This window comes from Taudactylus pleione, unplaced genomic scaffold (assembly GCF_031769625.1).
Source record: "Taudactylus pleione unplaced genomic scaffold, aTauple2 ptg000061l, whole genome shotgun sequence".
NCBI lineage: Eukaryota > Metazoa > Chordata > Amphibia > Anura > Myobatrachidae > Taudactylus > Taudactylus pleione.
Window position 1 is genome coordinate 2,714,009 of NW_028284463.1, and position 15,820 is coordinate 2,729,828.

General features: G+C 37.5%; 1 protein-coding gene across 1 annotated transcript; it reads right to left on the minus strand.

Moving 5' to 3' along the window:
• Positions 1 to 1,743: 1,743 nt before the first annotated feature.
• On the minus strand, positions 1,744 to 14,314 carry LOC148534960 (olfactory receptor 2G6-like). The gene is made up of 4 exons (XM_088464840.1): positions 14,217 to 14,314; positions 11,091 to 11,208; positions 5,687 to 5,788; positions 1,744 to 1,866 (listed from the first exon to the last, which is right to left on the minus strand). Exons 1-4 carry the CDS (start codon positions 14,312 to 14,314, stop codon positions 1,744 to 1,746), a joined length of 441 nt encoding a protein of 146 aa, XP_088320966.1.
• Positions 14,315 to 15,820: the final 1,506 nt, after the last annotated feature.

A 15,820-nucleotide genomic window follows, 5' to 3' on the forward strand; every position in this document is an offset into this window, starting at 1 on the left:
GTGAGACTTCTGGGAGTGCTGCGGTCTCGCGAGATTATGCATCCCCAGGTCTCAGCTGGTGGTCTGGCCACTCACTCGTCCTCTGGGAGACTTGGGTGTGAAGTTAGTGGTGGTTGTAGATTGGGTACATGTCTATGTAGTGTCATCTCCAATGCATATTGACCTTTCAGTCTTCTTCAAGGAGTTAAAGTTAAAGTTCTTTTCTCAACCTCTGTTCTACAGCACTAACCCTGTTCCCGTCGACCAGTTGTCCACTGCCGGAGTTATGCCCGCCTCTTCTAAATCCAGGAAAGTCCTGAATAGATCATGCGGAGGGTGGCCTCACTGTGATGAAAAGGTATAAAAAAGCCAGCAGAAGACCAGCTAAGTGAAGACTTGTATCCCACCTAAAACTTTCCATTACTAGATCTGGTAATCATTGAGAATGTGCTAGCCATCTACTGTGTTTTCTAAGTGACAAGATAAAGGCATGAGAACAATGGACTTTATCCATTTTATTTTCACCAAACATTACAGTGTACTACACATGAGATATTCAAATTGAAAGGAGTCAGGAACTTTGTGGTTCATATTTGCATTTAATATATATATATTTTTTTTAGTTCCAACTTATTTCTTCCATTCAATTTGGTTTACTTCTTAGTAATATCATCAATTTTTGTTTCATGTTAGACATGTCTGATGGATTGAAGTTGGCTCTTTGACTCCTCATAGATGTGCCAATGTGGCATTTTTGGGATACCATCCATATAAACTAACCACTCTACACCTTCCTTTACATAACATTATCACCGAATACACCCATATGCTTGAGCCTGACACAATTGTTATTTATTTTTTATTATTACCAGTTATTTATATAGTGCACATATATTCTGTAGCACTTTACATAAACTAATTTTTCCATTCACATCAGTCCCCGCCCCAATGGAGCTTACACTCTATATTCCCTACCACATCCTCACACACATACACACAAGGGTTGATTTTTGTTGGGAGCCAATCAACCTTCCAGTATATTTTTGGAATGTGGCAGGAAACAAGAGCACCCAGAGGAAACCAACGCAAGCATGAGGAGAATATACAAACTCCGCACAGTTAGGGCCATGGTGGGAATCGAACCCATGACCTCAGTGCTGTGAGGCAGTAACCTGTGCTGCCCTAGGTTAGGTTAGGTTCATGGTGCAGGTAGGGAAGGTTAGGAGTAGGGTTAAGGGAAGGGTTAGGATACCTACTGAGAGGTGTCTGTATCCTAAGTCTGTTGGGATTTTGACCAATGGGATCCTGAGCCACGGCATTTTATTCCCAACCCATTAAAATCAGGAACCCATAGGGAAATCCATGCAAGCACAGGGAACTTATACTCACAACCTCAGTGCTGTGAGCCAGTAATGCTAACCATTACACCATTTGTGCTGCCCAATCATGAATGATACACAATCACCACACTCCTACTGTTTTTTTTTATAAGAGTGAATAGACAAACTGAACTACAGGACAGTAACAGAAAAAATAAAGTAAACCTGTAAACAGCTCACATTGCCCTGTAACCTGTAGAATTAACTGCTCATAAAAAAATACTCCAAAACCTACTTATATATAGTTATTTGTTATTTTACATTATTTTACCTTAAAGGATCTCTTTATTGCTCTCTTTACATCTTTATTCTGTAGACAGTATATCAGCGGGTTTAACATGGGTGTGACAACAGTGTACAGTACAGTTAAGATCAGCTCCAGGACTCAGTATTTGTCATTGGTTGGCATCATGTACACAGATGTAGCTGTCCCATAATACATTGTGAGGACCATGAGGTGGGATGAGCAGGTGGAGAAGGCTTTTCTCCTACCATCTCTGGATTTAATCTGCAAGATGGAGTTAATAATTTTAATATAAGACATTAAACTGACCAAGAAAGGACAGAATCCATATAGGAACACTTCCACATAAATCACAATAAAAAACACATCTGTATTTTTGCAGGAGATCTTCATGAGAGATTTGGCATCACAGAAGTATTGTTGGATTATATACGGGTAACAGAAATATACATTTGAGGCTGACAAAGTAACCAATAAAGAGTTTAAACATCCAGATAACCACATGGCAGCTGTGAGTTGCACACAAAATTTCCCATTGAAGATTCGGTGATAGTGTAAAGGTTTACATATAGCCACATACCGGTCATAGGCCATTGTGAATAAAATGACATCTTCTGTGCTGCCGCTTGCCCAATAAAAATACAACTGGGTAAAGCACTGTATGAAGGACACTGTGTAATTCCCAGACAGTAACATGTACAGCAGCTTAGGGACAGTGACTGTTGTGTTGCTAAGATCTATTAAGGACAAATTGCAGAGAAATAGATACATTGGGGTGTGTAAGTGTTGATCATTATGTATTACTGTAATTATAGCTGAATTCACAAGCAGCCCAGTAAGATATAACAAGAGAAAGACAGTGAAAACAAAAGGTTTATATACTGAACTAGTATAAATAGCTGCAATATGGAATTCAGGAAATGATGTGACATTTTCCATTCGACCTTCACACAAGTCTAGAACAAATAAAAGTAAGATTTCTTCTTATAAGCTTGTTTCCTAAAATGTTTTAATAACAGGTACTTTCTAAACACCTGTGAACATAGAAACAGAAGCATTCAATGGAATTTGGAATACATAAACTTTTTACACATTTACCTACACCCCTGTTTCACAAACAAACCCCACTCTTTGCACCAATGATAGTACAAGGATAGATAAGATAGAACAGGATAGTAGGGAGGTAGATATTGGAGTATCCCACTAATAACAAACAATGATAATAACTGCTGCATATGCAGACTACATTGTAGTGCAACAGCAGTAGATGTTGGTAGCGTGTTCTAGGGAATGTATTTGTGTCATGTGTACATATGTAATTTAACATTTATGTGCATGTGCTGACAAGGAAAGTCCTCACATTTCGAAGGTGTTCAGTGTGTATAATTTAATGTGCTCACTAGAGATGAGCGGTTGTATTTAGCAAAAATCCAAAAACAAACACACAAATGATCAGTGCTCAGGTTCTAAGTTCAGTCCTCAGTAGCTGCCAACACACAAAGGAACCCTACCTTCTAATCAGATTATTACATTTTAAATTATGGTGCTTTCATGAGGTAATGATATGCAAGGGTAGGTACATACCAATGTCTCTTAGTGGTATAAGCACAGAGTCATAAAATATCTTGGGTCCACTTTTCTTCTATTGCAGCTGTACAAACCATTCCAAAATATTTCCTTACTCCCAAAATCAATCTCAGCTTTGAACAATAGTGGACTGTGTCACTGTGGTGAACAATCCTAAAACTGATTTTTGGAGTAAGGAAGTCTATTAGCATAGATTGTACAGCAAACTAGAGAAGAAAAGTAGCCTAAAGACTTTTTAGGAGACTGTGCTTATACCAGTAAGAGACATTGGGATGCACTTATGCTTGCATATCATTACCTTGTATCCTAAAAAAGTGCTGCAATTTTAAATTTAGAAATCCAAAAACACCTACACTTATAGTTTCCAAGTAGAACCGAGTCCCAGCTTGGGTCTTCTCAACATTCTCAAAACATAATTCTACAATAAATAATAATATCTCCGATGTTTCGGATTGCATATAAGCGTCCCTTCCTCCTGATCAGGTGCCATTTTACACAGCATGTGGACTGTAGTTGTGCTTCAATAGACACCATTAAATAAACCAGAGATGGTTAAAGGCACAGTAGGTGACATGGGTGGGAAGGGTGTAAAAAACTGCAGGTATCTTAGTCACTTTTATGTGTTTGTTTGTCAGACATTAGCAAGCAAGGGCAAATTAGTGCCAACTGGATTGCAGTTGCTACTAAAACTGTGTTTTTGTTTGTTAGACACTAGCAACATCTGCAATCCAGTGCAAACAAGCTCTTGTGTATGTTTGTTACAAGTAAACTTGATGTGAGCTGCACATACAATTGTTTTTCACAAGGATATCAATCTACTTTGTCTATAAGGGCAGAGACAGTGTGTTTTGAATCTAATCTTTTAGAATTCAATTTACAGTAAATCATATTTCAAAAGTGTGTGCTTTTGAGAGGCAAATATAATGAAAGAGCAAATAACTTTTTATTTCTAGTGTAAAAACCTTGAGTCTTTATATTTTCAATGTAAATCCTATATCAAGAGTGTGTGTGCTGCAGAGGCAGCATATATTACTGTACTCACTAGATGTGGTTGTGTCCCCCAAAATATTAAGTGCAATAAAGCCTTTTTTCTGGTGTCAAAAAAATATTTTTTTATAATTAATTTGAAATCATATTTAAAGTGTTTATGTTTTTGAAAGGCAGTGTATACTACTCTACTTACCTGGTTTGGTTATGTCCCCATCAGCTGTACCCCAAAAATAATATATGTGCATGTCATGGCTATAATGCTTTACTCTTGTTCTCTGAGTTGACTCGTCATCATCAGTGGGTCTCATTTTAAAGGTCCATTTTTATCTGGCAGCAGCATTTGCAGGGGAAACTGAAGCAGGAGATATTGTGTCATGAGCCACTTGAGCTGAAAAATTGCTCACAAGGAGCTCAATGCATCTTTTAAGATATGTGGCAGTTGGAAATAAATATATTATTACTTTGCTTGCAATATGTTGTGATCCTATTGCAAGATATTTCAAACCCTTTGTGTCAGATATAAAGATTGTATAGTACCTGGATCTGGGGCTGCAGTGCAAGACTGGCTTGCACTAGAATAAATGAAACTCCTTCTGTATCACCTATATGGAATATAGGAGAAGAGAGTAAATCTTGGTTTGGCTGAGTATGCTACATAGCAGTGGTAGCTATACTATAACAACCTACAGTACAGTAGTACACATGAGTGCTAATGAGTACTGGATGGATCAGTATTTAACACACTAGGATATGTGTGTATACAATAGTAGCTAGAGGAACTTGAACATTTTATCTAGCTACTATTGCATACACACAGCAGTTCTGAACACAGATTGTAAAAGGTCAGAGAGACTGCATGCAGGAAGCTAGGTATAGTGGAGTGTAATGATGAATGAATCCTTACTACAGAAGACAGACAGCACACTGGTGTAGAAAAGTGCTAATTACAATAGCTGAGCACATGGTAACTCTTTAGTTGTAGATTGGTAAGCATATCTGATAGTCTGAATCCACTGGTAAGGAAGCACTCAGGTGAAACAACAGAAAGAACAGTTATAGATGCTAGAGCTCAGTAGTACTATTAAACTTGTTATACTGGCAATGGACAGGTGACAGAGAGCAGTCTAAATAGGAAGCTTTAGCACATGATAGGATGTAAGAATCATGTGCAGTGTAGAGACACTGTGGATGGCTGAAGTGACACAGCTGACTTGATGCAAGATGGCAACACTCTTGCTGCCCCTGACAACATCTATAGGTGATCCTGAAATGACTGACTAGCAGACATGCATCAGCTACTAAATCATCAGTGCCATGTAGGGTAAAAGGGTCTAAGTACCAGATTTGAGTCACTTTGGTCCTGGTGAAGCACAGAACTTGATCTCCAAAGTCCAACATACTTAGCAGAATTGCTTAGTTTCATCTCCTCCTTCAGTTTCTCTAGCTGCTTTTCCAGTAGTTTAATTATGGGTATAACATGACCCAGGCTAGTAGTGTCTGAACTTACTTTATTGGTTACAAATTCAAATGGTTTCAATAGTTTGCATAAAACTGAGTGTTCTCCTGTAAAAAAAGGAGAGGAAAATGATCTTGCACCAAACAGTGGATTCTGCAAGGGTGCAGAAAAAAAGTAAAAACAGATTTTGGGAGCACTCTTTGAAAGTATTCTTTAGTGTACTGGAGTAAGGTGGCAACTTGTCTCCCCTCTCCCTCATGGTTTGATGTGTGCATTTGGATAAATTGTTTGCTGTTCCACCAGTCACTAAAGCATATATAGAGGTTGGAATTCCACCTGGTTACTACCTCTTGCTTCAGTTGGCAGTGTGGGAAATTATACTATTGCAGCTGATGCAATCTTCTAAATGCTATTGCTGAATGCCAAAAATTATCCAGAATTTTTTGGGGCCACAGTCAGCATATCCTGCACAAACCTGTCATATTTAAAGACCTTCTGAATAACCTTTATTGTGTGTGCAAAACATAGTACATGTTTAAATTCACCCAGGTGTAATGCTCATACAATGTTACTTGCACTATCGGAAATTAAAAATCCTGAGGAGAGTCTTAGCGGGGTAAGCCATTTTGCTGTTTCCAATAGGCACATACCTCTCAGTGAAGCCAGTAATACAGAGTGTAGCCTGCTTGTTAATGAGCTGGCATTCTGTGTTAGATACTGTTGCTGCTGAAGGAGATACACCCACCCATTGAGCTGTCACAGTCATATAATATTTAGTTTGAACAGCACTGCTTGTCCACATATCTGTAGTTAAGTGGATAGTTAGTACTGAACAATGGCATTTTCTAGAAAATTAAGAATAATTTTCTGTTTAACATTGCAAAACAGGTGAGGATTTACTGTTCTGGTAAAATTGAATTGAGATGAAATTTGATATCATAGACACGTGACCTCAACTAATCGGCTAAAATGATATGCAACAGGGTTGCAGCTGTCATTGTTGGTTCCTTTTGCTAATTATTGTTTCATAGTCAATTGCTGTTTGAAACTAATAGTCTTCTTGGTCTCCTTCTGCGAAGATTTACTCCCAGCAGCACCAGCTCTAGTGCACATGGATTCTTATTAGGAATCTTGTATGAGGTGGAGGCAGTTTGCCATTGCAAATTGGATGCAGGACTACCTCCAATCATTAATGAGGGGGTTGATAATGAAGGGGTTGGTGGTGGAGATTGCAAGTGCTGAAATCTATTCATGCTGCTGGTAGCTGATGTTGGACTGCTTGTTATTATTTTCCTGATTTTTCAGATAAAAAATTTGCATGAACTCACTGCAAATGAATAAACAGGGAGGATTTTTACTAAGTGGTTAATGCCCCTACAAATTTTTACTTTGGCAGTATAAATGAAACAGATACCGTGGCAAATGTTGTCAGGAGTAGGGCACAAATGATTCCACATGGAAGAGGAGGCTTTTTAGGTCTTTTGCCCAGGAATTATAATGTCCATCTTCTTATCACTGGGAAGAACTACTGCCACTGGTACCTGACTTACTTTAACACAAACAACATCATATTCCTGAATTTTATTAACTTGTTCTAGTCCAACACATTCATCAACATCCTCATTAATGTCAGATACACAATTATCCCTGTCATCCTGTACTTCCAAAGTAGCATCACCAGTTTCTAAGTCTAAACCATCATCATCAATGATGGAAGGAGGGTTCTCTGGAATTATAGTGACAAATATATAAGACTTACTCATAGGACTCATGGGCACCATAAAGCTGGGCCAACCCGTCAAACTATCTAATGATTTGTAAGTGCATACACACTTCCCAATGGTCCAACTGATGTGTGTGGCCAGCAAATCCATTTGAATATGTCCACCAACTTGTGATGTCATATTCAATGGTTGCTGGTGTCCAGCGCCAGCAGATCATGAACACCAGATGGCTCAACCTCAGAACAGAGAGGCACAAATCCTATTCAGACGTCTGATTGGGGACAGAGCTTGATGTGTTTCTCAGCCTCAAATATTGGCTGATATATCAGATTCTGTGAACAATGTTGTACACACCTGCTGATGCACCATCAATATATTGCTCATTGCTCGAACAAATGATATATCATTCAGGTATATAACCAGCATTAGACTCTACTTAGGAATCTGTTACGTTTGTGAACAGTCAGTTTGTTCTTCAACCTTAGTGTTCATTTTGTGCACTGATTGAGATGTCACATCTAGAGTAGCAAGACCTTCACTTGCAAATAAATGCCATGGTCTGAGCCTTTTTTTTGCTACTGCATGTGGTGTTTGGCATGTTAGCAATTTAATTTTTTTCAGAGGTGATGTTGTCTTTAAGAATACAAAATACTGTAAAGATTTGAGGTGCCCTTTTTTAAACCATCTTTCCCCTTAACCTCTTTTAAAGTAGATGTTGAAGATCTATTGTATAACTGGCAGCACTAGTACTGAGTTGCTCTTCTTCTATTGACTGATCAATGATTGATTTTATTTTTTACACTAGGATAGCAGTAGAACTAGCTACTACAGTTGCACTTAATGGCCACCACACCAAGTTAACCTAAAGTTAAATAGGGAAATGATGGACTGTTACCTTTACCATGTAGTTTTATTATAAGACTTGGCACCAGGAAAAAAAATATTTTTTTAACTTTAATTATTTTGTGGTGCAGCTAACAGGAACATGAAAACCCTGTATATTTGTTGTCTTTCTATGACAAAAACTCTTGAAATACCATTCAAATTGAATTATAAAATATTGTAGATATTTTTTTTTATACCAGAAAAATATATTTTTTGGGGTAAAGCTAATGGGGATTCTGACTGCAATCAGTAATATGTAGACTGTAAGCTCCATGAGCAGGGCCTTCCTTCTGTTTTCATCACCTATGTCTCTAGTAAAACTGCTACACATCCTCCTTTGGCTCTCTCTGCCCCTGGACCCCAATCACCTGTGTTTGATTTTCAGATGAACTAGACCTGTCATTTGTGCCCACACTGACAGCTACAGGTTTCAGCTGACACTATACTTCTTAATTTCACACATTGCATCAGTGGCATCAGTGGCTTTGTAGTATCATTTGTACTGTATTGTTTTACCCTATATTGTATCATTGTTTTGCTCTATGCACAGAGCTTATGAACGCTTGTGGTGCCCTATAAATATATAATAATAATAATGATAATAATAATAATAATAATAATAATAATAACAGTAATAATAATATATGCTGCCTCTCCAAGATACACACTCTTAAATAATGATTTAAATTGAATTATTTAAAACTGATTATTTTTTTTGACACCAGAAAAAACTATATATTTTTTTATTTTAATTATATTGGGGTGCAGCTACTGGGTACTTGAGACCACCAAGTAAATACAGAAATATATGCTTCCTGTACAAGACACACTCTTAAAATATTATTTAAATTGAATTATAAAAGATTGCAGTTTGTTTTGGCCACCAGAAAAGAAAGTGTCTGTCTTCCACTTTAATTATTTTGCGGTGCAGCTAATGGGGACACAACAACACCCCGTAAGTAGAGTAATATATGCTGCCTATCAAAAACACACTCTCTTGAAATACAATTTAAATTAAAATACAGCAGATTCTTTGTGACACCAGAAACAAATGTGTTTTTCCCACTTTAAAAATTTGTGGGGTGCATCATAAAGGGACTAAACAACATCAATTAAATACAGTAATATATGCTGCCTCTCCAAAACACACACTCTTGAAAAAATGTATCTTACAATGAATTATAAAAAAATGGAGATAAAACATTTTTTTTGCAATTATTATTTTTTAGAATTGGAAAAGAGGTCTTTTTTGCAGTGTAGCTCACACAGACACAGCACAGTATGCTAAATTTTGGACAAATAATCTTGAAATAACACCATCTCTGCCCTCTTATACAAGTGACAATATATATATATATATATATATATTTATATATATATATATATATATAAATATATATATATATATATATATATTTATTTTATTTATTACCAGTTATTTATATAGTGCACACATATTCCGCAGTGCTTTACAGAGATTATTTGTCCATTCATATCAGTCCCTGCCCCAGTGGAGCTTACACTCTATATTCCCTATCACATGCGCATACACATACACACTAGGGTTAATTTGTGTTGGGAGCCAATTAACCTACCAGTATATTTTTGGAGTGTGGGAGGAAACCGGAGCACCCAGAGGAAACCCACGCAAGCACAAGGAGAATATACAAACTCCACACAGGTAAGGCCGTTAAGATAAATTGTGAAAAAACAAGTGCAAACATTTGCAACAGCCTGTGTTCAGCACTGTGTTGCAGGTTCTAATATGTCTGACAAACAAACACATAGTAGTCTGTTTGCAGTGCACTGGAGTGCAGTTGCTACTATCTAGTGTGTCTGACAAACAAGCACACATACACATTCACAGTGACAAAAATGCCTGCTGTCACCCTTCTTGCCTACTCCATCTACCTACTACAACTCTCACTAATCTAATGGCATCCTAATGGCACCTTTTTGAGAGCAACTCCATACCACACCCTCTATCTCCACTGTCCTGTGTGAAATGACACCTGATCATGAGGGAGGGATGCCTATATGCAATCCAAAATATGCAAGGACAGAGATTTCTGGGTTCAGAAATTGAACCACTCATCTCTAATGTTAATAAAACAAAAAAAGTCAAAATTATATGTTTTTAGTTGTTTTTACTAATTTTTAAAGAAATTATAATCCAAAAACAAATTACTTGAGGGTGGTCTGCACAAGTCTCTAATATTTATATGTATTATAAAAAAGGGCTGACAAGCATTACTTGGACATGAATGGGAAAGGGTTTTTTTATTTTCCGGGCAGCTTTGTAGTTGTCAACATTGTAGATGTCAACATCTACAGTACAAAACAATGATGCTAGTATTAAAATATATAATTTGTTAACTGATATACAGCCCTGATTTGAATAAGAAATGAATAACAGTGTTTTACTACTGTAGATAAAAAAATACATTACAATATAACAACGACAATTGTTGTTTTTCCAATGGATAAGACAGAGCTGAAGAAACTAAAAGATTCACTTTTAGGATAGAATTGATTGGCCATGTCCAGGGGTGGATTGGGATGGAAAATCAACTGGTTAAATTGTTGAAAGCAACCCTAATGGGGTGGGGTCTATTCAGGGGGCTGTATCTGTGGAGTGGGCAGGATGCTATGCCCTCATAGGGCCTGATTCTGAGTCAGAGGTACTGTAGTTGTGGCCTACCATGCATGGCTCTGTTTTTAAACAAGGAATGAGCTTCCCATATTGTTAGACACACTTTCTACTATCAGGCTTGTTTGCCCCTGATATGCCAGTTTTAACTTTTCTGCTATACGTGTGATTTATCCTAAGTGGAACTCTTCCTTACCTGAATAGTGGTTTCTTTGCAATGGGGAACCTCTGAAGTAATTGATCCTCCCTGAGTAGATGGTGAGTTCAGTACGTATTCACTATTCTCATAGATGATCACGTTGCTCAGAAGATACCTGTTTTCATAGGATATAACCAATCTTATCATCATAAAACTAAAACAGGCATTCAACTAGCTAATACATGGTAACAGAAGTTTTTGAGCAGAGAAAAATATGACTTTCCCTGATCAAACAATTTTTTATTATTAGACTGTATTTGCTAATTTGGTATAGTATTTGGATCAGTAATATGATTTCTTTAGAATTGGTGTATTAATGAAGATTACTGTCCCTGAGCCTTTTCATTCTAACCCTGCCAGTTGTGGATATTCTCCAATGACTTATCCCCAGTTCACTTCAGCCTCATCCCTTAAGTCTCTCCAGCCTGCTGTTTCTCTCAAACCCCATTCCCTATGTCTCTGAAGCTGCAGCCCCCTTGTGTCTTGCCAGTCCCCCAGGGTCTCCCCAGTGTCAGCACCCTTGCATCCTTCCAACCCCACTGTATTTCTGTAGCCGCAGCCTCCTTGTGTTTCTCCAGCCCTACAGTGTCTTCTTAACTGCAGCCTTCATGTATCTTTCAAGCCCCATAGTGTCTCCCCAGCTGCAGCCTTATTGTGTCTCTCCAGCCTCACAGTGTTTCCCCAGATGCAGCCTCCTTGTGTCTCCTCAGCCCCACAGTGTCTCCCCAGCTGACTTCGATCTGTTAAACCCTACAGAGTCTCTCCAACCCCCTTCTATCTTTCCAGATCCAGCCACTCACATCCCTTTGGCATCAGGACAGTCACTTACCTAACTCAGAATTTTCCAGCTGCTGTTCTTTTCATCTTGGTTTCTCTCTATGTCAGGATGTCACATGTACTGCGCAGCAATATACTAAAAAAAATGTATTGCTGTGTCTAGTGCTGGAAGGGAAGACCAGAGACAGAGCTTCCTTACAGAACATGTACATGCCCCTGTCTGGAAACCAAATAGTGACTGCTGCTCAATCTGGCAGCATTGTGAGCTGGCCTGATGGCAAAACACAGAGGTGAGCAGGGGACTAGCCCAACAGGAACTCTCCCAAGTTCACCAAGGCCCAAATTTCCCCTGGCCATGTCTATATTTTCCAGTATTGAAGAAAGGTAAATCAGGTACAATGTATATGTGGAACCTTAAAAACAACAATTAATCCAGTTCTGCACACAGTACAATATTCAAGACCAGTGAGGACATCTTTCCAGCACTGTTGGGTGGAGGCCACATTACAAAAATGCAGTAGATTTGGGACAGGCTTATTTCCAAATTAAGATTGGTGAGACATGAAATAAATACTAGACACACACAGGTTTATTTCAGTACAAATATAACAGTGCTATATAAACTTCTTATTAAATGTTTGGATGATCACCATGACTTCACATAGTAATGTAGGGCACAAGTGAAGAAAGTATTTTATGCATTTAATAAAAACATATTGGTTGACTAAATAAAACCATGAAACATCTGTGTATCTAAACAGTATTGATTAACAGTTTGAGAAATATCAAACCACTCTGAAACAATAATGAAAAACTATCCCTTTTATATATTGTGATATAGAATAGTAATGCATTGTACAGTATTTAGTGTTTAATGTAAGACGTAATAGTTTCCACAGATGTTTAGCTGAAAGTCCGAGCTAAAAAGATCAGTCCTCTAACTGCCATTATAATAATCTATAGGCAGTATTACAAGTAAAACAGACAAGGGTAACACAATCTGTAGCACTGTGCAGTGGTCCAGGGCAGATATTATCACGTGGCTAGATGGCACCAGAGCATACAGGCAGCAGTGTAGAAAAAGTCTCCCAGAGGAAACAAAACACGTTGATGATTGGATTGACTCAAACTATTCAGTTTCTGTTTATTTACAGATGTCTGATCTTTTTTGCTGGAACTTTTAGCTAAACAGCTTTCACTTCTGCTCTCTACATTTGTTAAAAATCCAAGTAGACACAATGGCTATTAGGAATTAATGTACTATTACTGTTTTTGTGATATTTTGCTTTTCTTTAGAACATGCATACATTTTCTTTATATAATTATTTTAGCACCTCAAAATATATAATTTACCATGGATCACATGTTACAGGTTGTACATGGTACTTAATGTTTCCTCAAGTATACTATTATAACAGAGCAGGATTATGAAAGGTCATTGAAACAGTCTAAATGTGTATTCACAAGATTACTCTATATGAATATGGTCTGAGAACCAATCTCATTAGATGTGAGTGCTTTGACATAATGTGCACAATTATAATCACATTTCTAGCTCAAATATCAGTGGTGTTAACCCCATTCAATGCACTTTTACAGAGGGAAGCTCCATGGAAATGGTCTTCAAATTGACATAAAGGTTTTTCAAGAGACATAGAACTGATCATTATTTGGATATTGTCTTCAAACCCTTAGACCCATTCCTACCTACAAAGTCGGCATGTGACACCTCACCTTATGGAGTAGGGGCAGTCTTATCACATACTCTATTGGATGGCAGTGAGAGACCAATTACATTTGCATCAAGATCAATAACAGTGGCAGAGTGTAATTGATCATGAAGCTTGGATTCATCAGATGCCACCAGTCTCTATGGATTAATGTGTAAATTGCTCACAGGTCACCATTTGTGTTTGTCTAATTCAATCATAAGAAAGTATTATGGTACCTGCATTGACAGCTGCCAGACCATGACATATATCATTCATTTTGGGAATGCAAACACAAAATAGATGGAATAACTTGTGCCCTCTTGCTGCTGCTCAGTCCCACTCACAGAGCACCAATTCTTCAATAACATACACATATACAAAACAAGAGTAGTCCACAAGCACTGCTAGAATTCAATATGGATGTCTTGATTAAGGCGTCCTGTATATTAAAAGGTGAAGAACAACAATGGGATTGTGTTATCCAACAGTGTGTATTACTTCTTCACTGTAATGGAAGGAACCTCTGGACTCACCTCAACTCAGTGAGATGCGTTCACATAAAGGTTTCTTTCACTCCCCCTGTTCTTCTCTGCAGAGAGAAAAAATTCTCATACTCCTTAAGAATCAGTCTCACCTGGGGTATAAGCCCCTACATACACAAAATGGTTTCTTTATCCCTGGTTCTTTAAGCGATATAGCTTCCAGATCACCAACATTAAAGGCAGAATACATCGATTTCCAAAAAAATCATAAAGGTGTTATTCTCAAACAATAAAAGTTCCACAAAAAGGATATGAATCACATAACAATAAGGAAAATATAAAAGATCTAAAAATATAAAAGGGTGCTACATAGCAACCCTTGTAGGTCAGTATGGTATGTTCCACTCTATTCCTTAAGGCTCAACAAGATGGAAAAAGATGGAAAAATAAGGCACCTCTCCTCACCCTACTGTTCTCGGGAATCCAGTTTGGATGGACGGTCCTTAAGATGGAAAAAATGGAGCCTAAACAATAGAAGTGAAACCAACACCTCAGGGGTCCTCTAAACACACAGAACTATGACATAATACAGGAAGTTATGAACACAATAGAGATTTATTCTTGGTCAGTTAGTAAAACTAAGAGGTGAGTAAAAGCCAGTAAGTGGCTGATGTTAGCAGAACTAAGATTGATCAAGATAGGAAATACAAATCCATAGAAAGCTGTAAATTTATGTCTAAAGTAGATAAACCACAAAATAATATATTCTAGCAGTAAAAAGATTACAGTGCATAGTTGTTAAAAAAAAGTCTTTCTTTAGCTACATTATTAAAGAAAAATATATTTTCACCGCTGAAATTTAAATTTCCTTCACTAGAATGAATAATATTTACCATGATTGTCATGACCACAGTTAGCAATGATGCTACTAGAACTCCAATATTAAAAGCACATGTCAAAAGGTCCAGATTTCATTATCCAGCAAAGTGTGTTAAAAGAACTCAAAAAGAATGGATTTACTTAGTAAAAATAATTAATTCCAGAATATACTATAATACCCTTTTTACACTCACCTAAAAATTCCTGGTTTGATGCGCATCATCAACCTGGGATTTTTGTCTGTGTAAATGGATCCACCTGGGTCCCCAGACATGGGGATCAAACTCAGTTACTTTGCAGGGTCACTGCAGACTCAGCTCCAGTGTAAACGGTGCCAACTTGGGAAAGGGGTTAGTTTCGGCTCTGATCTGGAGTAGAACCCTGTTCCAACCTTTGAGTCAGAACCGGAACTTTGGTATAAAAGAAGCATAAGTCTGATTTTCCGGTGTGACATTGTGCTATACAAATCTAGTGCATATTTTATGGGTTGATAAACGCAAAATGACAGAAAAGTAGTATAAGGGAGCACAGGCTAACATAAAGATTCATGGATCCCAGCAGAGATGGTTAGATCTCATACGGTTGAAGAATTGCAAATACATTGCACACACATAGCATTATTATGAGAACTAAAAAATCCACTCACATAAGTATGCATACTCACACTCTTCCATAGATACACATGTATACATATACACAAAGACACATAGTAATACCCAGTATCTCAAAGAAGCAAAAAACAGGCTCTCATGATCAGACTACATATAGCAATTAGACCAGAAAGTTATTTGCAAATGCACTTAGAATATCATGAACAATACATGAACAACACTTGAATTATAAGTACATTTATTAAAATTACACATAATAACCTAAA